The sequence below is a fragment of the Miniopterus schreibersii genome, assembly GCF_964146895.1.
Source record: "Miniopterus schreibersii genome assembly, chromosome: 10".
Taxonomy (NCBI): Eukaryota; Metazoa; Chordata; class Mammalia; order Chiroptera; family Miniopteridae; genus Miniopterus; species Miniopterus schreibersii.
Window position 1 is genome coordinate 17,137,305 of NC_138110.1, and position 27,199 is coordinate 17,164,503.

Below are 27,199 nucleotides of genomic sequence, written 5' to 3' on the forward strand. Positions count from 1 at the left end.
GTCACAATATCTTTATTCCTGTCATTAGCGTCTAGCATAGTAGAGGGAAGTGGTTGTAATTCTCACTTAAATTCCATTCTCTTGGAAAAGAGCATGGGTTGGTCTCACATTCTGTTCATAATCAGCTAGTGATTGATGGCTGAGTCCACACATAAATAAAAATGCAGCAAGAACTTACAAAGCTCACATTCCAGCTATTTGCCAATCACTCTTTCAATGTCTTTCTGAAGAGTAGGAAATGAGCACTTGTTCTTATTGAGGGACTTAATTCAGATTAAGAGTTAATGTTTTTAGATCCTGGATAATTCAAGTTTTGAAAGATTCCTTAAGAATTCATAGAAGACACACTGTATACACCCATAAATTATTTATTTTAGTTGCCTTGTATACTTTTGGAGACAAGCAATAGTGTCACTCAACATTTTTCTATGCAAAATGTTCTTTATAGTTGAGGAAGTAAAAAGTGACATAATTTAAAGTGAGAGGTTATAAATTCCATGTGACAAAAGACAAACACCTTGAATGCAATAAACATAGCTTCTTAATTCTTATTTTATCTGGGGAATTAGCAATAAGTTTAACAGTGTAGGTAAGAACTCACCACACGTTTTTCCCGAAAGTCTATTCCTACTGTCGTGATGAACTTGGGATTAAATTTATTGTCTGTGTATCGATAAAGAAACGTCGTCTTCCCCACACCCGAATCTCCAAGGGCCAGGAGTTTGATCAGATAATCATAGTCCCCATCGGTCATAGTGATGGTCTTGTTGGGCCTGTGTAGAAGAGGAACAATAGTTGGTTAGGTTTCAAGGTTAAAAATTTGAATGCCTTCATTCTGCCAAGTGCTCAATTAACTTGTTCCGAGCAGCTTCAGGAGTAAGGGCACATCAATTAATTCTCTCAGTAGAAATCTTTTTACATCAGGTCAGTTAATATGGAACAAAAGCTATATGATATCCACAATAACACTGCACAGCAATAGCAGAACTTAAAGAGTCATAGCTTTTTGTTTTAAAGCTCTTTGGGATCAGGGGTATGGTACTGGGAAGAGGTGAGGGTCACAGAGGGAACAGAAAAACCCAACCAAGGCGATGCAGGCATGCTAGAGAGAGACCGAAATTATATTGGGGGAGTATCTAAAAATTGTTAGATAATTCTAAAAATTTTCTACATGTAAGAAAATGATATACATGTTCACCATTTTAAACAAAACAATTTCTTTTTACATTGTCACTTTAGTTAGGTCAAAACTCAAAGATTTTATGGCTTTGGATAAATAATAATAAAGATGATATGTAAAGATGATACGTAGCAAATCCGTATCATTACATCATTTGGAGATTTGTAATATTTTTACGTTAGAGTTTTCTAAAATTTGAATCATACTGCTGCTAAATCCTGCTAAATTTATTATGGATTTATGTTTAGTTAATGAATAGTTTTTGAGGAAAGGTGTTTTGAGAGCTGCCAATGCATAATTTTGCACTAAAGCTTTCCTTCCTTCCTTCTTCAGAGTTCGGACACTCAGGGTGATGTTTACTGACCATGAATGTTTACCTTTTCTTTTTAAATATCTATACAAAGTATAATCTTTGCTCAGGAGGAGACTCATCAACAACCAGCCTTCCTTAACAAGAGGAAACATATCTCACCTAACATGAAATTCTTCTTGGAAAATGTCTGTATTGGCTGACTGCCTGGCAGCCCCTAGTTCTGAGTTTGAGTGGTTCTAAATATGTTACCAGGACTTTAGAGCTGAATATTTTGCTCCTTCTAGTCTTTCAGCCAAATGGGTTGCTAAGGAGGTTGCTGCTAAAGTCGCACCATTTCCCCCCATTTAAAGCCTGTCGCCACCACATCCCTCTACCTTCTATTCATTGCCCCCAGTCTAGCTCGTGTAAAGCTTTTACAAAGGGCAATAAAGGCTGTCATTTCACTAGAAGACTTGGATGAAACTGTTAATTCTCATGGAAAAATAAAGAGATTAATATTTATTCTAACTAAGATATAAGTGACCTGAGCCAATTTTTTTTTCCTGGACACATACACATTGATAAACTGGGGAAGGAACTGAAGCCACTGGCTACCTAAATACAAGCTCAAGTTGGAGGATACTGTGGCTCCCTGGAAAAATGAAAATAATGTAGTCAAGAAGATCTATCAGCACACTTTAAAATTTTGCTTAAAGTTAACTATGTTTCTTGCAATATGTTTGTGACTGTGTCAGTGAAGGCTAAGGCTTGAGCAAATCTAGTTAAATATCTTGAATATATAGTATCAGATTCAAAGATGAGAATTCAAATAATGTAATTCATAATCTAGTTCCTGACAAGGCATGCATGCACTTAAAACTTAAAGATGCAAGAAAATGCAACATAGCTTGACAAGATGGAACATGACTAGTTAGTTGATAAATGAGTCAAACAGTTGTGTTTTTAGTTCCAACACAACAGTAGTCCTCATGGACCTCAGTGGTCTGAGAAGATTCTGTAGAGGTAGAGAACCTTATAGCACAGGGAGGGATTAGGCACAAGGGGAGGAGATACGGGGCCACTGCAGGGAAGATCACCTCCCACTTGTAGAACGAAACTATCATTATTTGCCAATTACAAGACCTATCATGTATTTCTGATCTGGGCCAATTTGTTCTCTGTTGTTTGTACATAAACCTGCTTGGACAATCCTGGGGTTGCCTCCCAGCCAGGCTTCAATCCAGAGTGAATAGTCCTGGGTCATGTGGGTCAATTCCGCTGTGGCCCACACTAGCTCTTCCCTATAAGTAAAGGGTGGGAGACACAACCCTTAACACTAATTCCACCTGAAATAAATGCGAAGCTTGGCACTGTGGAAAACCTTTATTCAGTGTCTTTAGTAGACTATTTAAAGAAATTGACAGATCAGGCTAGGCATGAGAGAATTCCCCTCTAAATTTCTTTCAAAAGCAAATTATACTTCTCATTTTCTATCACTACTCATATCTACACATAATTCTTTTTTTATTTAGTTTGTTTCCTCTTTTATTACCATGCGGTTTTCTGAGTCCTAAAATCATATGATCTCAATATTCTAGCCTTAGCACAGCAAGCACACCACCACAGAGGAAAACAAAGGCCTTAGCAAGGTTTCCTCTTCCAAGAACCGGGCTACGAAAGTGATCTGGGCAGGATCAAAAAGCTGACAAGTTTAGCAGTATTGTTTATTTCTGCTCAACGACTCATGGTCCTGTCAGTTCCTGGTTCTGTGGATCTAAGACGGAGGAAAAAGCCAGAAGACGGCTGTGCTTCAGGAAGGGTGTCTGACTCTCCCCCATTATCAGCGTCACAAGCTATACCACACAGGCCAGGAGGCCTTTTAGATACAGAAACTGAAGCGTCATTCTAGAGCCTTTCATGGGAAGGTGCGGGCTGGGAAGGGTAGGGAAAATATTCAAAACACCCACGAGGCTCTATTTGATGAAGAGTCTTAAAGGTGGAAGGAAATCTAAGCAATCATGTGAGCTAGCCTTCAGTTTCTAGATGTCATGTGACTTGTAGGGTGACAGTTTCTAACAGAGGAGAATCCAAAACTATTGGTCATTACAATTTGAAATGAAAAGTGGGTTCGATAGGTAGAAACTAGAAATGTTTTCATTTTGAGAGCGAAGAAAATCTTCTCTGGGTATTAATAGGAACATGATTTTCACTGTTAAAATATCTCCAGGTGGCCCATAGTTTCTCTCCTTTTTTACGCCCTGCTATGCTTCATTCTTGTTCAATGTAAATTCCATTAGTTCAGGAACTTAATATCCTCTGTCCATTGCTGAATCCACAAAGCCCAGTATAGCAATCAATGTATAATAGGAGCTTAATACATATGTGTTGAATGTACAAATATATTTAAGCTTCTCAGGGCTGTGCAAATGTCATGATTAATCAATTCATCGTAGAGAAGTTGGTGGAAGTGGTGCCCCTCCAAGTTCAGGACTTGTATTCTCCTTCCTTCTTCATCTGTGAAGTGAATATTTAGATTAAATAATTACTTGGTACTTTCCACATCTGGCTTCCTGAGCTCAATTTTCAATGATAAGTTGCACAAGAGTATAAAAAAACTTCTCAAATAGAATATTTATATCATCAGAGGAGCTGTTCCAAATAACCTGGGGAAATAATGAAGTATTAGAGAGTCTATAATTTTTGAAAGTGAGATTTGTGCTGGCAGAGTTTATAAACTTGTCAGGTGAATAGGTCAGGGTTCAGAGAACTGGGCTCCTCCAAGAAAGCCTCCATTCACCCATCTAACATGCACTCACAGGCACCTCTTATTTTGTATGATTTTTGCATGGTTCTGAGGATACACTCTGCTTTTTCTAGTGGGAAGCTTAACAAATGCTACAGGTATGTATGGATGACCACTATACAGATGGACTTACCCATGCAAACTTGTATTCTTGGCTAGTTCTCCAAGTAACAATCTTAAGAACATCATGACAAGCTATGACCTTGTGACTTGAACTTATTAAATTAATGCAAACCAACTTAATAGTCTTAAAGCACTTTGAAGAGCTTATAATAATAAACAAAATGTCGGTGATATTTTGTATTCAGTATACATAGTTTCAATAAAATAAAGCTCACAAACATAAAATGGACAGAATTTTAATAGGTCCTCATTTACCTTTGATTGGTTTATGTTGGTCTCCAATAGGTATATTTTAAGATCTAGGATTCTCATAGCAAGCATGCCAATTGTCTGAATGTTAGCCTGAAGGTAGCTCTTGTTTACTGACCTTCAAACACTGCTTCCTAAAACTACATTCATTGTCCTGGAGGTTGGAGCTAAATTATGATGGCTGAAGTCCTCTGGGGGCCTATCGGCTGTGCATCAGTAGAACAAAAGGCATTTTCTGGAGGGAAGGGGTACTTTTTAAAAAATATTTTTAGTATATTCTATAGCATCTTGTTCTGTTAAGAAGGTTTAATGAACGTAATTTTTATTTCAATTCTTCTTAAAGGCTATTTAAGATTAATGGGCCTGAGCTTATATGGAAGATTCAAACCAAATTGCAAATATAAGTCAACATCAAGTTAATCAAACAACTTTTATTTAAGCTGGCAATGGTCAATGTGTCTATTGAAGCAATCAAATGTATTTTTAAAATTACATTGCCCATTTTGTTTTATTCTGTGATCAAGAGATCTAATAGAATAGAGATAAAGCAAGAATTTATTGAGCTGAATTTCAGCTTACTCATCCTGAAAATAAAGAGTAAAAATTCTAACACAAGTTGGTTTCAAAAAGATTCATCTCCATTGATATATCATTCTCATATAAGAAACTCACTGCTAAGACAATACATATGTTTATTTCTAAAAAGCATTTTTTTCTAAAAGTAACATTTTTTTCTTTTGGCTTAATTTTGTGGTATCTTTTGAAACTATATGGACTTTCTTCCTTTATTTCCTTTACATTTTATTGCAAGAAATTCCAAACATATACAAAACTTGAGGGAATAGTAGTGTGCCCTCATATACTGCTCACTCACCTTCTAAATTACTCATATATGGCCAATCTTGTTTCATGTACCCAAAACTCTACCTCCACCAGACTACTCTGAAGCAAACTCCAGGCACCATAACATTTTTTTTCATAAATAATTCAGTACATATCTCTAAAGATTATTCAACTTAGCTCTATTGACATTGCACCTACCTACGGAGAAGGTAGTCAAACATTTGAGTTTTGGGGTATTTGATAGGTCAGAAATCATACATTAATATTGTTTTAGCCTGTCCTCGTACACAGATCAAGGTTAAGCATATTTTCCTATATTTAAGGGTTATTTGTGTTTCTTTTTCTATAAATGGAAGGCTCATATCTCTTGTTCATTAAAAAACTGTTTATCTGTTCTGTTTTTAGAAGCTATTTGTATATGAGAAATATTAAAACTTAGTTATGTAAGTTTGCAAATGTATTTTCTTATTTGCCTCTTTACTTAGCTTGTGGTGTTTATGCCACCTAGAAGACTTTTATGGTTGTTGTTGATGTTGTTTTGAGGAGGAGAAATCAGTTTTTCCTAACCGACTACAGAGGAATTCATTCATGTGATATAATGTGCATCTCCTTGTTCCTGGTTTTAGTTGTAAATTCTCAAGTGTTTTCCCAACTAAGCAAGATGCCGGCTGCCTTTAATATGAGTGGATATTGAATTTGTCAGTTACCCCTTCTTCTTCTATTGAGATGATCTGCTTTCTCTCCATAGCTTGATTTTATTAATAGATGTACTTATATAGCAACATCTTTACATTTCTAAAATAAATTTCACTTGTTCATGATGTATTATCTTTTAATATGCTTCTGGGTTCTGTTTCTTATATTTTATTTTATTTCTTATCAGATTAATAAGATATGTGTTGTTGAAACAATCTTTGGTTTTAAGTTTTAAATTATTTTCACTTAATTGGACGAATATGAAAGTTTTTCTCCTTTTTCTGTGCTCTGGAGTATTTTAAGTATTATTAAGATTACATATCTTTAAAAGTTGGAAAGAATTTCTATGTGAAACCATCTCGTCCTGGTGATTTGTATGGGGTGTTTTTTAAATTACCTTCTCTATTTCTTCTTCAGTAATTGGTCCGTTTAATCCTTTCTTCACTAGAATCAATTTTGCAAACCTGTAATTTTGTAGAACATTAATCATTTCATCGAGGAATTCAAATGTACTTTATGGAGTTGTATAATCTACTTTTATACAAATTTTTAGATTCCCTCTGTTTTGATACTTATTTTTCCACTTGATGTGTCTAATTCCGTGCATTCATACTTATTGGTAGAAGGTTTTAAAATACCAATAAAAGGACCAGTCTTATTACTTCAAGAGTTTATTTTAATTTTCATATTGTAGCCCATAGTCCAGTAATACTATTTTCTATTATAAGTAATTTTCCCTTGGAATATCTTCTACCCCTACTCTGTCTTCTAAATTCAGTCATATCCACAACTTCACTGTTCATGAGTTCTTCAATTTTACTCCAGTTTCTATGTACCCATAAAGGACATAGTGCTGTGGAGTTAAGTTCTAGTAGACCTTAGAATTCTGAATTTTTAAAAAAATAATACTTTATTAAATTTATTGGGGTGACAATGGTTAATATGAACATATAGGTTTCAGGTAAGGTTTCTATGTTACAAGATTTGTATATTGCTCTGTGTGCCCACCACCCAAAGTCATATTTTCTCCCATCACCATATATTAAGAACCCCTTCACCTTCCACCCCCCCCTTCCCTCTGGCAACCACCACACTGCTGTTTGTGTCCACAAGTTTCAGTTTTATATCCCACATATGAGTAAAATCATACAGTTCTTGGCTTTTTCTGACTGACTCATTTCACTTAGCAATACATCCTTTCTCATGGCTGAGTAGTATTCCATCATGTACATGTCCCACACCTTCTTTATCCAGTCCTCTATCGCAGGACATTTTGGTTGTTTCCATGTCCTGGCCCCGTGAATAATGCTGAAGTGAACATAGGAGTGCACATATCTTTGTGAATACAAGTTTTTGAGTTTTTCGGGTATATACTCAGGAGAGTGATTGCTGGGTCGTATGGTAGCTCTATTCTTAATTTTTTGAGGAATCACCAGAGTGCTTTCCATAGTGGCTGTACCAGTCTACATTCCCATCAGCAGTGAATGAGGGACCCTTCTCTCCACAACCTCTCCAACACTTGTTTTTGCTTGTCTTGTTGGTCATAGGCCCTCTAACAGCTGTGAGGTGGCATCTCATTGCAGTTTCGATTTGCATTTCCCTGATTGCTAGTGAGGTCGAACATCTATTCATATATCTATTGGCTGTTTGTATGTCTTCTTGGAAGAGGTATCTGTTCAGGTCCTCTGCCTACTTTTTGATTGGCTTGTTTGTTTGCTTGGTGTTAAACTTTATGAGTTCTTTATATATTTTGGAAACTAAACCTTTGTCTGAAGTACTGTTTGCAAATATCATCTTCCATCTGGTTGGCTGCCTGTTTGTTTTGTTGTCAGTTTCTGTTGCTGGGCAGAAGCTTTTTAGTTTGATATAGTCCCATTCATTTATTTTTAGGAATTCTGAATTTGAAATTGCTAAAACACAAATTTGCCCAAGGAATATTTTTACTGAGAACCCTGTAGCTTGCCAATAATCTTCATAATTAGGGTCAGGATAGGGCTGCTCCCTGATCTAAGACATTTTTACCAGAATTGAACAAACTTTTAAATTACTCTGTTTACGAACACTGATCCATTCGTGTGTTTTCCTACTACTGGATCATTACAACTCAGCAGGAGCCAGCCAAGCACAAAACTATTTTGTCCGCACTTGTAGCACAATATCAACAGGTGTTCTAAATGGAGTCTTGCTGAGAACATGAGAGCAATAGCCTAGCATTATCCCTGAAGCTCACCCATACCCCTGGAGAGAAAGCAAACCCCTAACTGATGTCTGCTTAAAAACACTGTTTAGCAGACATGCCCCAAATCTCAGCCTTAGTCAAAGCAATGCAGTCTTTTGGCTTCAGACAACTAAATGGTCACCAGGAACAAAATAAGCAGCTGTTTCAGATTCAGAGAAACCCAATGTACGTCCAGGGTCATGCTCTCGGCACAGGCCTTGGAGTTCACATACGTTGTCACTGACCTGTCAGCTCACCTTGTTGGCACAACTCAGGAAAAAAATATATATGTGCAGTTTCTCTAATTCCCATAAGACCTTGTTTAGCTTCTCTGAATCCTCGGCTAGGTGTGTGTGTGTAGCTTCACGGTGAAGGCACAGCCCTTTCGACAGGTCATTAGCACCATCGAGGTCAGAGGTGGTGAGAGACCTGGGCAAGTTCCAGGAGTCCTCCCGGATCTCAGTTTGACCTTGTGGACTCCTGTTTGACCATCTTTCCTTCCTAACCCTTGTTCTGCTGGCTTCAGGTACAACACAAAACAGAAAAGCAACAGGCTTATACAGACTGCCCAGCCAGTTGCATAAAATTCTATCTATCTGATTAACGTAAGGGTTGATGAAAGTAGGTTTACAGTTGTGAGTATGTGAAACACAGAGTTTATTCTTGTATTATTATTTATTAATTATTGTATTATTTTTCATATGAACAACTGTAAACCTACTTTTTCCTACCCCGTACATCTCATTTTCTATATCACTTGTAGTAATTTTGCTGTTTTGATTAAACCCTTTACTGACATACAATGCTAGGATGTTGAGAATCCCCCTTCAGGCATATGTCTTTTTTTTTTAATAATTAGAAAATTAAATAATAGACATGGTTATAGGTAAGATAGTGCCATGGAGAGGATACCTATTTCATAGCAGATCTCCTGTATAACTTAATTCATCTCCTGGAAGAGAGCCACACAATAACCACACTGAGGATTGCTTATGTATCCTCACATTCAGCTAAGACAGTCTTACAGCGAACAGCCTCTACTTGAAGTGTTTGCTTTATGTTCCATTGCAGTATTTCTCTATCCCTTGCAAAATGGCTTCAAGCAATTAACATTAACTTACTCAACACTAAGGCACGATTTTGGCATATCCCTCCAAAATCTCCAAAAGAAACCCCATGGACACTAGCATGTCTCTGTAACCAATAAGCAAGCGAATCAAAGAACTTTCACTTTAAAGTGCACATCAGCCTTCAGCTCACACTGATGATTTAAAGGGGAAAAGCTGGCTTCTAGCCCAATTTACGGGCATTAAGTCAATGAGAGAATAATTATTTGTGTGTTGGAATAAGAGCACCTTTAGATAGTACTCTTAAATTAAAGGCTTCAGGAAATTCAGATAGAGTAATGAGAAAGTTCATAGATGTTTCTCTACAATGTTACGATACAGGATTTTATGACTGTTTCTTCAGTGAGGTAAGAATTACACTCAGGCAATTCTAATAGAATGTACCAATTAATAGAATTTTCATATAAATATAATAATTTTTACCAATGGAAAAAATCTGTGATTATGAAGGGGGAAATGCCACACACAAGACAACTGCAGTTAAAAATAACGAAAGTATCAAACCATTAGAAAGGGATATTTGAGATAACTCAATAACAGAATGATAGCTAAGAACAGTTATATTGCCTAACTATATATCAGTCACTGTTCTAAGCACTAAGTACTAGGACTAACACATTTAATTTTTAAAACAACCCAACAACAAATAGTTTCAACTCAATCTCTATCAAAATCTAGCTGCTGTTGGGCAGAAATTACAAACTGATCCTAAAATTATTATGTAAATGCAAGGGATACAGAATAGCAAAAAATAATCTTGCCCAAAGAAAAAGTTGATGGACTTTTACTTCCCGATTTCAAAACATATTACAGTTACAGTAATCAATACAGTGTGACACTGGCTTAATAATGCCACATAGATCAATGGAATAAAACAGAGTCTAGAAATAAGCTCTTACACTGATGGTCAGTTATGTCAAGTACATCAAGACAATTCAATAAGAATAGTCTTTTCAACAAATGGTTCTGTGGCAACTGGACAGCAACATTCAAAAGAATGAATTTAGACTGCTCTCTTACACCAAACACAAAAATCAATGAAAAATGGATTACAGTCCTAAATGTAAGAGCTAAAACTATGAAACTCTTACAAAAAATAGTAAATATTCATAACCATAGATCGTGCAATGATTTCTTAAATATAAAACCCAGCAAACCAGTGACAAAAGAAAAAATAGGTAAGTACATTTCATGACAATGAAAAGCTTATTGTGCTTAAAAAGACATATCAAACAAGTGAAAATACGTCCCCAGACTAGGCAAAACTATTTATGAATCACATCTGATTAGCGACTTGAATCTAGATTATATAAAGAATTCTTACAACTTAAAAATAAGATAAATAACCAAACTAAAAAGTGGACGAAGGATAGGATTTGAATATACTTCTCCAAAGATGATATACAAATGGCCAATAAGCATGTGAAAAGATTCTAAGACGGCATTAGTCATTAGAAGAGTACAAATTAAAACCTCAGGGAAATACCACCTCAGACCCACTAGGAAGGCTGTAATAAAACCTGAACAAAGCAAGTGCTGGTAGAGATGTGGAGGAATGGGGCCCTTCTACGTCACTAGTGGGAACATAAAATGGTACAGTCATTTTGGAAAAGTTTGCCACTTTCTCCAAAAGTTAAGCACAGACTGACCCTAAGACCCAGCAATTCCACCCCTTGGTCTATATTCAAAAGAAACGAAAACATATGTCCACACAAAAACTAGTACACAAATACTCATCATAGCCCCAAACTGGACATTACCCGAATGTTTATCAGTGGGTGAGGAGATAAAGTGTAGCATTCCCATACAACAGAATATTATGACGCAGACATAAAAAAGAATGATTTACCAATACCTGTTACAACGTGGACGAACCTTGGAAACATCATGCTAAGTGCAAGAAGCCAGGAGCAAAAGGCTACATATTTTATAATCCTGTTTATATGAAATATCCAGAATAGGCAAACTCATAGGCAGAATGCAAATTAGTGTTTGCCTGGGGATGTGGAGACGAGGAATGGGCAGTGGCTGTTGACGGGTAGGAGGGGTTTTTTGGGAAGGAAATGTTCTGAATTCACACAGAATGGTGGCATATCTTTGCGAATACACTAAAAACCAGTGAGTTATATGCTTTAAAAGGGTGAATTTTATGGTATATGAACTCAATCTCAATAAAGCTATTACTTTTAAAGCTCAGCAATGTAAGCATACTATATTTTATTTTTGAAATAATTGATTGGTCTTAGCTAGGTGGCAATGAAGCCACTTAGTAGTGGTGTCCTGTGTACTCAAACAATACCCCCCCCCAACCCAATGGAAAAGGCATGTTGAATACACTCTATGACCTAATTACCACAAATAAAATAATTTATTATTTGTAAAAATATGTATTATTTAACAGGGTCCTGAGAGCCCATGTATTGAGCGAATGTGCTCACAAATCAGGGCTGAGTAACTGAAAATCACTGAGAAACAGCAGGGCAGATGGGTTACCAGGACCCTGTGAAGTGTGACATTGGAATGAAACTTGACTGCACATGTTGTCCTGCGGGATCCAACCCAGGCTGGTCACCAATATCCCTGGTGGGGGTTTACAAATACAATTCCAGGGTCTCTCCAAAATTGCCTACAGAATCTCTACATGCAGGGCCTGGAACTTGGAGCTTAAATATTCCACTAACTTACAACAGAAGAGCATCCAGGTCTGCAAACTTCTTTCCCCATCATCACTCTTCACCTCCAGGCACATCTTCCAGAAGGTAACCCCTCCAGCAACTCAGCTCATTCTAGTGTAGAAAAACCCATGGGTGAAGAGAGGAGCTAGTTTATCTAATTTGATCCTGTTACGGTTTAGAGCAATTTCTTCTTGCTGATCGCCATCAGCATAGCTTGGCACACAGCTTGAGGGTTCTGCCAAAACCAAACCCATTATTACAATGCACTTAATATGCTTTCTCACCTACATATAACTTTTGGTCCCTCTCATATTCTGAATTTTGTTTCCCTGATGATTTGCAGCTCTCAAGATGTTATTTTACTCACTCTAAACATATGCATGGAAGATGATGCATGAATGTTCAGATTAAATAAATTAAGCTTCAAGAATTTTTTTGAAAGATTTAGTATTTGACCTGAAAAGCTTTTCTGCTTATCTTTATAAGGGGGCTGCATGACCTACTTTTCATAAGGGAGTCATACTTTTTTTTTTTTTTTTTTTTTATGTTTTCCTAGGTTCTTTTAGCCAGAACTTCAGCTAGGGAGCAAGAAAAAGAAATGTAAAATCCTTGAAATCCTGCAAAGCCTTATGTTGAAAGAATCTTTGATAAAAGTTTATCTCTTCAAGGCTGGAAAATCTTGTGATGCATAGAGCAGATTAGAAGTCTCTACAAAAAGGCCAATGCCTTCTCGAGATCAATCAGTAAGAACAGAAAAGGAGTTTCCCAACTTAGTGGTTCTCAAACTTGGAAGCTTTTTATGCTAAGTGAAATAAGCCAGAAGAGAAAGACAAATACAGTATGATTTCACTTATATGTGAAATTTAATGAACAAAATAAACAAAATAGAAACAGACTCAGAGGTACAGAGAACAGACTGACAGCTGTCAGAGGGGAGGGAGGGCTGAATGAAAAGGTGAAGGGATTAAGAAAAAAAAAACCACCCAAAACTTATAGACACAACCAACAGCATGGTGAGGGAAAGTGGGGTGGGAGCAGCTGGAAGAAGGTAAAGGGGGGGATAAATGGTGATGGAAGGAGACTTGACTTGGGGTGGTGAACACACAATAGACTATACAGATGATGTGTTATAGAACTGTACACCTGAAACCTATAATTTTATTAGCCAGTCACCCCAATAAATTCAATAAAAGTTTTAAAAACACTCCTAATGCCCAGGCCACACCCCAAACCTAGTACCTCTGAATTCTGATGGCGAGACAGAAGCATCAGTAGTTTTTGACGCCCTCCAGATGATTCCAACACGCAACCGATTTTGAGAACCACAGCGCTACCTCTTAGCCCAGAGACCCCTCGCTGCCAGTGAATGGTTCCTAACTTAAACAGCTGGTGGCAACCTCATTCTTACTGGACTGAAGGGTGTAGCATGAAGGCATATCTTCTCTAAGGCAATGGCAGATTGGGAGATAGTTTCTTTCCTCCCATAGTCAATGGGCCGGTGAGCACAAGTCACAGGACAGTTCCTTTCCGGTCGATCCACCTCTTTTCTCTGTAGAGTTGTGTGACATATGCAAGGACATTAAGTGTATATATGTAAATGGAAGCATCTACTCTTAAACCATGTCTCCATGTAGAAAACAGATCAGGTTTGAAGTTAAAGAGATGCTCATTTAAAAGATGTTTTGCTAAGTTTTCAGACGTTGGTCTGATCATCCTGCAAACTGGTTTATGTTCCAGTTGGCTGCTGCTTTGAGGAAGTCATGCCAACTTCTGCTGCTCTGCTGCATTATCTGACAAAGGACGTACCAATCCAAATATCTGCCCACGAAGTCTGCCTCTCTGAGCTGTTAGGAAGCCAAATGAGATAGCATCTATGGCTTCAGAGGCACGTATCTATGAAAAGAAGATGCGAGCCATATTATTACAATTTTCTCACTGAAACATAATTCTGGGTAACCCCATGAATAAGAAAGATAAGCAATCCAAGGCCTCTTTCAGGAAAGAACGTTGGCCGGTCATTGTTTTAGCTGATATTTAACGAGAAGCTTAGCAAATGCCGGAGAAGAGAGATTGTATCTACAAAGAATGGAGTTAGGCCAAAGGAAGCGCTTATTTGTCTCACGAGGGCTCTTTCTACCTTATGTAGATGCCTATGTTAATTGAAATTTCTACATTGAAATTTTATCTCTGCAATATGTATGATATGGGGCTGAACGGAAAATAAGGAAGGCTATTACACATGGTTCTTAATCCTTATGTGGTTGGGAGAAAACAAGCAAACGTTAAGCCTCCTTTCCTGATCAGCTATTTAAAATGAGCTCTACATGAGAAAATCCAGGGCTCTAAGTCTAAAAGGCGTTTAGAGGAGAAGGGAAAACGCATGAAGGAGGAGCAAGTGGGAGCAGAAGTAATCAGGAAGGCTTCCTGGAGGAGGTGAGAGGAGAGGTGGAATTTGATGGGGAAAGGGAAAAGGAGGGATTGGGATGAGCAGAGCACTCACTGGTCGTGCGGCAAAATGTAGACCCAGTGTCACTGGCTACAGGAAACTTGGCTTAAAAGCAGGAGACACATTCTGGGGGCTTGCCTACTGAGGTTGGATCTGCAGGATCAAGGGTTGACTGTGGTGTGATCATAAGAGGCAGCTGTTGAAGTCTATAGCCCTGGGTTACCTTTAGCTATTTACCCAACATGTAGCCATGGCGAATTACTTAACCCTTGATTCTTAGGGTCTTCATCTGTAGTTGTAAGTATGTAAAACACCTGGCTCAATGCATTCCATCCCCACGAATTGCCCCTCCACTCTCGGCTTGCCAAGAAATACAGAACCATTAAAAAATCAAAACACTTTGACTAATGATATAACGCAACACAAATACAAAATAATTAATCAATTCACATAGGTTACTTTACAGCCTAAACTGAAGTCACCAAATTTCTCAGAAAAAGGGTGGTCTAGAAATCCCAAGGAAAAGGCATGGCTAAATTTTAAAAAGCTGGTTTTACTTCTACTTAACAATACACGAGATTATTTCACTTTTATCCCTCCTGGAGCCCTGATGAAAAATGAAATATGTCAACAATGACTAATTATAGCTTTAATGAGTCTATTGTTTACTTCCTGGCAATAACCTAATAAATTGACCATGTCTTAAACTCACCTAGCATTTTCCAGTATAAAACATTTATAATTTTGTCCCTGACAACTTTCACCCCCAGCTGTTACTGGTGAGAAAAGAAAGGTCCTCATTAGCACAAAGACATTTGTAGCTATGCCCACCTTTCCCTGCTGTTTGGTACATTTTAAAGTCTAAACAGAATGGAGCAGAAGGCAACTTCTCAGCGCCTGGCACGGAGCCTGCAAAGGTTCTGATAAGGGAGAGAGTCCTGGCAGGGCAGGGTGGCTCTCCCCTCTACAGTCTTCTTTAACTTCAGAGTTGGCAAACATTTTTAGGTTAATAACAATTTAGGGGTGAGAAAGGCAATGAAATACTCAAAAGTGTGCATGGTTTACTGAAATTACACTTAAATAAGGTTGCTACTCAGAATTACCCAAAACTGAAAAGGGGACTGTCATGTGGAAACATACTCTTTTTACTGCTCCAATCCACGGTGACTGTTCTCAATTCAAAAGTATCATGATTTCAGCAAAGAAATAAATGCCAAGGGTTGGAGTTTTCATAAACTAAGACTTTTTAAGAGCCCTTCTTATGAAATTAGCTTTGCCTGTACTTTCCAGAGTAGCTCTAAACTGAGAGGAAAATTTGGGGCATGCTATAAGAACACGGATTGGGTTCTATTGTCTCTCATCTCTGCAAAGTCACCCCCAAGGTCCCTTCCTGCCTAAGGGAAAACATTACATTTCCCGTTAAAGATCTACATTTTACTTTCTGGTAATTTTGAACAAAAGGACAGATATCATAATTTATTACATTAAGTCAAAACACCTAGAGGTCATTGTTAACATCTTAGTAGGAAAAGAATCACAACAAGATATCTGTCACAAAGAATAAATCTGCTTACCTGACACTTTCTGGTTTATTAAGATGTGTGTCCCCAAGAAATTCCTGAAAATCAATCTATTTCTTCAACATGAAAGAACGCTCTTCCTATATCATTTTTGTCAATTTTTAAAAAGAAAATTCACATATCTTTCTTTCCCTGTCTTGTTGCCTAAGGTTCCAGTGACCTTCACTGCAAGTGGGAGGTTCCCTCTGGCTAAACTAAAGGTTTTCCTGCTGAAATCTGAACCCAGTTTCGTAGGTATTGTTATTACAGTGAGAGACAAAATTATGAAAGCTAAATGCTTACACATTGAATTTTGGGAGTATAAGTTCTAGTTACAAAGATAAATAAATAGAGAAGTTTCACATTCACTGTATCTATATATTTCTGTTAAGTACATTAAGGTGAATATTCCATTGACTATTAGGGAGTTTATATTTGAGAATAAAGTTGGCTCTGCCCTTCTCTGATAACATCAGCAGCTGATCTTCTAGTTCATGTTTATACAATGACTAACAAGTGCTAATATTAAGTCCATTTTATTTCCCCTAATTAAGCAGAGGGTGGTACTTGATATTATATACCTGAAAATCTTCCAACTTCTAGAAGAGCTAACTTTCCCTTGGATCTAAAACAGAAACTAGTCTTATAAATTCAACTACAGGTAAGGTGTCCTAGTTGAATAATTACTTTACAAATGTCAGCAAATGATATACTATATCTCATGGTGGATAGGTTTACATTTTCTTAAGCAATGCAAATAAGTAGGATGAAATATGAGGAATGAGCATAAGAAAGCAAGCTGGACCATTTTTTTCTCCAGCATAACAGCATTGACTGGATTACACCAGGTATTTAGTGCAAAGGATGGGCAAGGTGTCATAATGAGACATAGGCTTAGGCATGCATGCACACATGCACACACGCACATGCAGACATGCATGCAGGTACATCAAGCATGGAAAAGTCTTTAGGCCTGTGCATCCACTCCCTAAAGGAAGTTTTTTATTTAACCTGGTCTTGTCAGAAGATGTCTGCTTGAATGTTTATGGAGTAAGCCAGAAATAGGTACACTTTACAATACAAAATTTATAAAATATACATATTTGGATTTTTCTATGCCCATAATTCAAAGTAAGAGGGTGAGATTATCTTTTTGTGTTGAGAATTTGGTGTGAATTATCCAACATGCAAAAGCGACTCTAACCTGTAGAGTGGGTTGGGTACTACAGAAATGATGCCAGCTCCCTTTACCCGGGAGTAAGGTGGTACGAATTTCTTGGATGGACAAAAGAGGACAGAGACAGAAATTCTTTGCCTAAGAAGTGAGTGATACCTTCGGGCACCACATACCATCAGCTTTGTTAAACGGGCCCTGACAGGCTGCCCGGGTGGAGGCCTTATGACGTTGGGCATTAAATGTGGCACAGGGTGCTTCAAGGGAAAGATCAAAAAGTTGTCCGGGGACTCTACACTGTCAACGACCTCTCCAATTTCTGCTTTTCATAAAAACTAGTACAACAAGCACATTTACAGAACCTCTGTATGTAGAACACTAAACCCAGGAGAGAGGAGGAAATGAAGGAAGAAAATGCAAATACATGGGAGACAGTTTAGAAACATTTAGAAGCAAAGATAATGAGGAATTAGTAAGAAATTAGAGAAAGAGTGTGGTTTTTATAATGAAAATCAGACCACATTATTCTTGTAGCACAGCTCCATTTAGAAAGCAAGGGTACTAATCTCCCCCAGATTCACTCACTGACCCACTCATTCGCCCAACAAACTTTATTAGGCAAGTACTATGCACTGGGCACAGAGGGTTTATTGTGGGATTAAATGAAATGGCATAAAAGGTTCCACTATCCCACCAACTGTAATAGCTAAAGCCACTGCCTGCCCTGGTATGCTGACCACAGGCCCAGTTTTCACCTCCTATTCTTTTAAGAGCATCTCCTTCCACTCTCAGAAGGGTCCTAATTGAACAAACAAAGGGTCACTGCAATTAACAAGAGCCTCCTGACTTGTCTTCACGCCTCCACTTTTGCCTTTCCTCCATCCACTCCCCACATACAGCAAGCAGAGTTAGCTTTTAAAAATAAGTTACACCACATGGCTGTTCTGCTTAATATTTTCCAGTGGCATCCCATCAAACTGAAAATAAGACCCAATGCCCTTCTGCCTTACCAAGTGCTGTGTGACCTGGCTGACTTTCTTTAGTAATTCTCTGAAGAAGCCACATTTCATCCTGTCTTGGGGCTTTTGCACTGGCTGCTCCCTCTGCCTATCATGTTTCCTCCTCTTAAATTTTCACAAGCTGTCTCCTAACTATCATTCAGCTCCAAGTTTAAATGTTCCTTCATCAGACAGGCCCTGTAGGCCCCCGAGTCTAAGGAAGGCTCGCATTCACTTTCCATGGCATCACCCTATTTGAACTTTTTGTACAGCCCTTCTTCCCAGTTGACATGTCATCTTGTTCACTATCACTTGCAACAGCACAGCTTCTCAAGCAACAGAATCGTTGGCTCAAACCCTCATGTCTACAATCCCATATGCAAGGCTCTTCATGGGCAACACATTATTCTGGACATCAACTTTGGAAGATATATAATAAAAAATAACCTGTACTTCTAGTAAAATCAAGAATCATGTTTTTAAATGTATAAAAAATGTCAAGTGTTTCTGGAAATGTCCATAGGATGCAAATAAAATTCACATTCTGTGTCAACTGAAGGATGAAGTTTGCTACGGAGCCCGTTTTCACTTTGGACTTGATCCCTGGACCAAGGATAATTAATTGCTCAGTAAGGTACGGGACTCTGGAGGCAGGTCTGCCTGTGGACAAATTTCAGCAAAGTTGAATTCTCAGAACTTATGTTATAGAGATCTTATGGAAATTAGGAAAATTTTTAATTTACCTGCTTTATTTTTCAACCTCCACATATTTCTAAAATAAAGTTATAGTTGATCTTCCCCTATGTGATACAAAGACAAACTAGAGAAACTCCTCATCCTTTTCCTGTATTATTTTTGCCATATCTGTTCTCTAAAAGTGGCCTCTGTAGACAGTTTTTGTGAGGTATTCAGAAAGACGTTCTTGGCTCCCAGCATCTGCTGAGCCACGATGCCTGAAGTCCTTTTGAAAGGCTCATGCAACAGACATTCCTTATGGGTCTAGTGAAAAGAAGTAACGTTAACTGTATTAGGACATGAAGTTACCAAGGAGGTAATATATCAACTAGTTCTCTCATTAGTGTCGTTTAGGTTAACTCATCAAATTCATTACCTCCCACAGTCACCTAAAACTAAGTCTCCCAAGGCAAGTTTTCATTAGCAAAGTACCTGGTAAAAAAGAAGACACAACGTATTTTGTTTAATGGATTATGAAAAAGAGGCAAAGATTAGAACAAAGCATATCTGTATTAATGAAATTCCTGAATTGGAAAAATAGAGAAGAAACTTAGTAGAATGAAGTTAGTGGGCAGATGAAAGAATACTGACAAAAGGGCAGAGGGATGTCCAAAGACAAACCCCTCTCTCGCCTCCCGGGAAATCTTGTCCCTAGCTGCCCCTGAAGATGTCATAACAATCTAAATATCTGTATTGTGTCTGGTCTCAGCCCACATCTGTTGAGCTCTTCAGATTCTAAAAGCTACTGTAAATAATTAACTGGGGAAAACCACTCTGCCCTTTACCAGTGGCATTTAATTGAATATATAATAATCTTCATGTTTGCTAATACGCTAAGTCTAAAGCTATCTGTTGAAACAAGATGCAATAAAACGGTGAGAAGTAAAAGAGAAATACCATACTGTTCTGCTAGAGTTTATCAAGATATATTTGTGTTACTGGATTCCAGGTGGAAAAGGGGCCACAGGCAAAAAGCTACCAAAAAAATTCCAATGAAAGCAATCTGAAGAAGTAGGGCGAAGCTGGGTGAAAACATGAGAAGTGAGACAATAAAAGGCGTGGACTGGGCAAAGGGGGATTTCTATGAACTCCTGACAAGAGCTATGTATCATTCGGAGCTTCCACAGGCTAGGACTTCAACCGGGAGGAAGTGTCCTAACAGCAACACACACAAAGAGAAACCACTGTGTGGTGGGCGCCTACGACTGTGATCCTTTGGGAAAAGGCAGACAAGACGCTTCAGACCAATTCACAGAATTCAATAAAAACGTTAAGAGAATGAAACAGTAAGAAGTTGGGCTGCTTTCCATTTTTCCTTCTTTCATAGTCTTTAGAGAAAACTACACTGACAATTTCTTCGTTGCTGTCACAGCATTTTCCTTTGGACCCTGAGCCAAAACCAATTCCAAACTACTGGAATCACTCGGATGGTGGTTTCATGGATGGCTTTTTTTTTAGAGTGAGTCCACAGTTGGCATGGACTGCCAGGCATGAAGCCCTCTCTAAAATTCACCAGACCTCAGAGACTTCAAACTTTTTGCTGAATGTTAGGGTTTCAGGTGTAATCAATCCTCTAAAGATACTTCCAGGTGAACTGGAGTTGTCAAAATTAAAAGAATTTGAGATCCCATTGCAGCTCTACAGTCCCTGAATTCATGATAACTGTGCTTGCAGAATCAGCCCCACTGATATATCCACTTTGCCAAAAAACCTAGAATACAGTATATCCTCGGTTTTAAAAGATATTGTCGACAGTTCCAAAAACATTTACCGAAGATCAACTGTATGCAAGGAATTTTTATAAGTCTTGTAAATGGATGTAGATAAAAGAAGCTAAGCAGTGAATTGAATTTAGTTTGTACTCTCTGAATCTGCCTCAAATTTACTGGAAGATATCATTATCAGGAAATGACCTTGAAACAGATACTCACGCTGTGTTCTCCGCTGCAGAAAGTAGAATGGTTTTGTGGCCTGTCTCTACATCACGCATTTCATAAAACACATGCATAAAGGAAGAGGGGAAATACTTGGCATGTGCAGGAACAAGATATCCACCCCTGCTGTTCTAATCCAGCTCCTTCATTTAGTCACACCGCAAGACAAGGGGATGAGAGACACAAGATTTGAGCAGAAAGATAAGGTTCCTTAGCAAAAGACACTGCTTCCTTTCCTCCTAACTCACAACTCGTAATTATGTCCATTCAAGTTTTTTCATAAGCCCTTCATGATCCAAGACAGGAGAACAAACACAAAATCCAGAACTATCTTGTAAGGGTTTGAGAGAGATGAAAAAAACTCAAGCCTAAAGGAATTTTACCTGTTTGGTTTCTTTTGCGGGTTCTCTCTAGAAGGTATTTTGGCTGTGGAAGTAATCCACTGAGAAACAGAAACAGCTGTTCTGAATCTATTTCCAAATTAAAAATAGGAGTTTCTAAATCTTGTTGAGAACGGTGGAATTTCAAAATTAGGCCAGATTGGGATGTGGCCATAGCAAGACTTCAGGTCATATATGGTTCAAATCCCAGCTCCTTTAATTATTAGCTACATGGCCTGAAATTTTTATTTAACCTCAGGCCCATATCCCTCTGGGGTACACACAGTTTATGTAAAGAACCTGGCTTACCACTTAGCCAACGCTGAGATAGTGCACACGTGGAGATGTTCTCTTGTAGAAAGCACTGTTGGCAACGATTTCTTTGCATTATTTGAATTTCTCTTTAATTAGTGTTGCAACTGCAAACACTAATACCATTTCTCAATTTGCACATTAAACCTAAATAACGAGGCCCTGGGCAGGTAGCTCCGTTGGTTAGAACATCATCTAACACGCCAAGGTTGTGGGTTTGATCCGGTCAGGGCACATGCAAACATGCAAGAATCAAGCAATGACTGCATAAATAAGTGGGGCAGGGAAACAGCAAATCAATCTTGCTCGCTCGCTCTTTCCCTCTCTCCCTCTCTCTCTCCCTTCCTCTTTATAAAATCCATTTTAAAAAAAACACCTAAATAATGACTGCAATAAATGACTCTGTTCCTAGTCAACCTGTATTTATCTGAAACACTTATAAAGTGCTCAAGTCCTATGAAGGAAAGTAGCATAGAATATAATGCTTGCCCCAAAGGGTTTATACCTTAAGAAATGATTTTTGAGTGATTGCTAAAATATATTGTTAAATAAAAACAGGTAAATGCATTTGTCAAAGAGCACTGGACTATACACTTAAAATGGGTGTGATTTTTAGTGTGTAAGTTATTTCTCAATTAAATCACTGAAGGAAAATCACTGGGGGAAAAATATTGCTGCGCAAGTATAGTCCCTAGACATTCTGATGATATTGGCCTGGCGTGTGTGGCTTGGGTAGAGGAGTTTTAAAACCATCCCAGATGATTCTAATGTGAAAAAAGAAAAAGAAAAACCAAAAGCAGACAGACAAGATGCCAATTTAGGGATGGTAATTTAGGATGTCAGAGTTAGCAAATAAAATTCAGGACACTCAGTTTAATTTTAATTTCAAACAGAACACCAATTAAAATTTTAGTGTAAGTCCCAGATATTGTGCATTTAACTGAATATCATGTGTTTCATTTGACAACCCTAAATAGTATGCTAACTTTTGTGCAAATGAGGAGAGAAAGGAAAATATATGTATCTAATTTTTATTTATCTATGTATAAAATAGATTCGAAGATTTGTTTCTGGGGAGGGGAGGTAGATGGGAGGCAAGGAAAGGAAGAATACTTTCCACTGTATACTTTTGTGCTTTTGGAATTTTGAACTACAGAATGCACTACATGTTTTTAAAACAAGTATACTTACAAAATTTAAAAATAAACTATTTCTAATAGGGAGTGAAGAATACTATAGGGAGAGAAACAGGTACATATGGTACACTTAGAAGACAAAACTGATGGGAATTTGCCCAAATACTGGATTCCATTATATTCTGTTTTTTCAGTGTCGTTAGATACACGTAGATATTAACAACCACTTGTTGAGTTGCTAGACTATAACTGGAATTAGTGTTAGCAAACTCCTGTAGCATTGCTATTATGCCAAGCCAGTGATTTTCAACTGGTGTGCCGCAAGAATTTTTAAAACATGCAATATGTGACTAGTTAGTCAGGGGCACTGACCACTTTTCCCCTATATTGTCCAAGTACAAAAATTACAACAGCCAACACAATAGCCATCTGGTATGAATGAATCAAAATTATACCTGTTTTTTTGTCAGATCAGCAAAAAATATATTTTTTGGTATGCAGCAGAATTTTAGTAACTAGTTTATGTGCCACGAGATGAAAAAGGCTGAATATCACTGTACTAAGTACTTTATATACATCAGTTCATTTAATACTCACAAAAATCTTTGGGGTTTTGCAAATGAAAAGACTAAAACACAGAAAAGTGAGTTAACTTGCCCAGGTCCACACAGCCATTGACTGGCAGGCTTAGGGTTTGAGTCCAGGTCTGTCAGAATCCACAGCCTGTTGCTTTCAGACACAAGACACCACCACACTGTCTTTCAGAATACGCATTCCTAGAGTCAGGAAACTTGTACTTGGGCATGGAAATCAATGCAAAAAAGGAGCAGCGAATAAGCATTTTTCTATACTCACAGTCAGTGAGCCATGAAACATGGCACACTGGTAAGTACTTTCTTTGTTTTTAAGTAAATATACAGACATATTTCACTTTATGCAGTGCTTCTGTTCCACGTCAGTTCATAAATGACACTTACACAAATGTAAACATATTTAGCATAAATTGGGAGTCTTCTTTTTGAACAAACTGTTAAATTCCTTTTGAGAAGGGAAGATATTTTGTAATACGACTGACCTCTATTGAGTTATCCTTGGACAGTGTACAATATGAGATAATCTGGGAGTTTGCTCACTGCCCTTTGGAGTTAAGGGTCTTAATACAATACGTGAGTGATGGTCTACATGCAAAGAGGACTCTGCTACATTACAAAGGATTTAACTAGTTCAATTTCTACCTTGAGTCCACCTTTAGTTAACTTCTTATTTTAAAAGTATAAGTAAATATTTGCCAGGGAGAAGCAAAATGTCACAGGACTTATCAAACCAGTACTATGTTCACAGCTTATCAAGGGCAGGAATATGTTAGAGGGCTGTTCAGTTTTCTCTGGTGAATGGTTTTGGAAAGATTTCTCCAAAATCTATTTTGGTCTCCACACCCTACACATCCCCAGTGGTCTTCCTTCTTCATATTGCAGGGGTGGGGAGTGGGAGGAAACGAATTCTCTGTCGGACATGACAATTGAAAGTTAATATGTCAATAATCTTCAAAGTTAATAACTTTAAAAACAGCTGACCAAAAGCTATCATCCCATGGGGAAGAGTTCCTCAGCCTCGGTGAACAGTGTGAGGGTCTCTGTGAGCCGTCGGGGTGGGAGTGGTGGGAAGGCAGGACCGTCCTCTCCAACCCAAGGGCAGCCAGGGAAGGGCACGCTGAGGTGAGGTGCGCCTTGTTCAAACCTGTGCTCTCTCCCATTACACATCAACCCCTCTGATCAGCCGCTACCTACAACTCCAATTTCATATTTTTTTACAAAAAATCAGGAGTCATTTAAAACAGTGCCCCAGAGAAGCTGCTGGCCAGGCTATGGCTCCTTTTGTCAGTGTCACCATCTTTGCGTAGCAGTGTTTGTGCTGTCATCTGAATATTCTGTTCATTTTCTTCTTTATTCCTTATAAAAGGGAGGATTTTCTTTGAAAGAAGAAAATTAAAGAGTATGTATAAAATGCTAGATCTACACCATCAAGGATTATGTCTAAAAAGCTATGAATAGTTGAGGATTTTATATTACTTTTAGCTCCCTCCAGCTCTCTACCCCTTATCACCCCATACAGTACCATAAAATCTAATTTTTTATATTTTTTATATACATTTTATTCAATAGATATTTTCCAGAATATATTACATTCTCAAAAGGTACTGCCAGTAATTTGCATAAAACTCATTATTTTCAATAAATCAAATTGCATCTCCATTTAATTGTATTTGGTATATCTAACTGAATCAAGTTTTTTGTTTTCTCTTCCTAATTTTAAAATTACAGAAATCGAATTGTTTATATCTTTTATAAACTATGACTGTTAAAAAAATTTTCCCTGTTTTCTCAAGATCTCATTTTCCCCCCGTTAGGTCAACAGCCTGTTCTTACTTAAATGCCTCTTGATCTAGAGTCTGTGGAAATATATGTACATTTATTTATTAATAAGTTCCATGCATTTTTCCCATTTAATATTTTAGCAATATGAAGGCCCAAGACTCAATATAAAAATCTCTATTCAAAAACTGCTGATGATGTAGGTTTATAAAACAGCCATGAACACTTATTTTTAAAACTTCTGACAAGAGTTAGATTGATATAATCAAATCACTAAAACTCAGGACAAATTAAGCTCAAAACTGTGGGCGTCAACAATCAACCCAGCAAAGATATGTGGGAAGGTTTAAAGGAATTTATAAGCTTTCGCTGAATATTTTTGTTTTTTCTTAACATTTCTTTACTCAGTACAGTATCTGAGTCTATACTTTGCACCTCCCTCCAAATCTTATTAGAAAATTCTTAGCACCAGCAGGAGAATGGATGAATAAATAAAAACAAGCCTGGATATTCAAAAGGGTGAAGGCCTGGAGGAGGCAGTTTCAGGTCTATGTAATACAGTGGTCCCTGGGTTTTCGAATGTCATCCGTTCCAGAAGACCGTCCGAGTTCTGAAATGTTCGAAAACCGAGGGATCCACAGCCGACAGCTAGGCCTCAGGATCTGCCCTCAGCAGAAGCCACGTGGCATGGTCGACTTCCGAGGCGGGTTCGAAAACCGAAGCATTCACTTCCAATCCATAGACGAGTGCAGGTGTCTGTTCCTACAGTGATTTCAGAGGCAACAAAACAGCAGCCTGATCACACGTACCTCCCCCTCCAACTGCCCAGAAGGCGGGTAGTTCCGCCCTGCCAATGCTTTCATCTACAGCTCTTTAAGACTGAATGTGAGCCTGCCCTGTGACAGGCTGCATTTTAGTCAACACACAGCCTTTACATCCTTGTAGGAACCCGCGGTAGAACAACACAGAGACCGCATCAATGCCTCGGGCTTTGCCACTGTCAATATAAAGGCAACCACATAAGGTCGCCTTCTGCAGCATTTAAAAAGCTACATTTAGAAATATTACATATTATGTGCTTTGTGCCATAAAGTTACCCTTAGAATATGATGATAGAAAAAAAATGTGTCTCTCCCAATAAATTGCTATACTTTCTTTAACCTGATGGGGAAAGCTGTATGACCGGCTGTTTCCTCTCGCCTTTGCCGCCTGGAGGGCCAGGCTCAGGGCTTTGCTCCAATGTTTTAGGCACCAGAGGTTCTCTGGTTAAACGACTTAATCTCTTCTACTTCTGGACTCCGTGACTCCAGGAGTGCTGGCTTTTTATTCGTCCTTTAGCTACTTGACTACATTTTTATCTCTAAACCTTCGCAGATCCTTCCGGGTGAGGTAGAAAACACAGCTGATTCCTGTTACTCATGGTACCTTTGCTTTATGAAGACGCTGCACACACAGAATCGGGGATACTGTGCTCCCCGTGGAGATACAGGGCGAAGTTCCTGGGAGCCTCCGGCCACAATATTCTCACCAGCTGGTCAACACTAACCTTGGTTTAGGTTTAAAGACTCGTATTTCATATGTGCTCTTGATTCATAAGCCCGGAGCTCGTGGCCAACAGCCTGCATGAAGCTTATGGAGCACACGCATATTTTCTCCACGAGGCACCTCACAGCCTTCCCGCCCTTAAAACGAGACAGAACCCCAAGGCTATGCTTGGGGGCCATTTTAAGCAGAAAAAAACTTCTATGTAAAAGTACCAAGTACAAGAAATGTATGTAAAAGTACAAGAAATGTGGCACTAAGTAAACCGGGAAAAGAACACCTGTTACCATATGAGCTGAAGGAAGAAGGCAGGGTGTCGACGTGTTTGACCTGAGCTGGGAATGTGCCCATCAGGAAGCTCAGCTCCTTCTCCACTTGCATGCATGTCTGTGAATGACTGCAGAT

General features: G+C 38.2%; 1 protein-coding gene across 3 annotated transcripts in view; it reads right to left on the reverse strand.

The window, feature by feature from the left end:
- RAB27B (RAB27B, member RAS oncogene family) overlaps window positions 1-27,199 on the reverse strand; it is a 123,195-nt gene that overhangs the window by 14,716 nt on the left and 81,280 nt on the right. For all 3 annotated transcript variants that reach the window (XM_081150157.1, XM_081150156.1, XM_081150158.1), the window contains one exon: window positions 602-773. In XM_081150157.1, coding sequence (XP_081006283.1) covers window positions 602-754 — 153 coding nt within the window. In that variant the 5' untranslated portion in view covers window positions 755-773. The remainder of the gene's footprint in view (window positions 1-601; window positions 774-27,199) is intronic.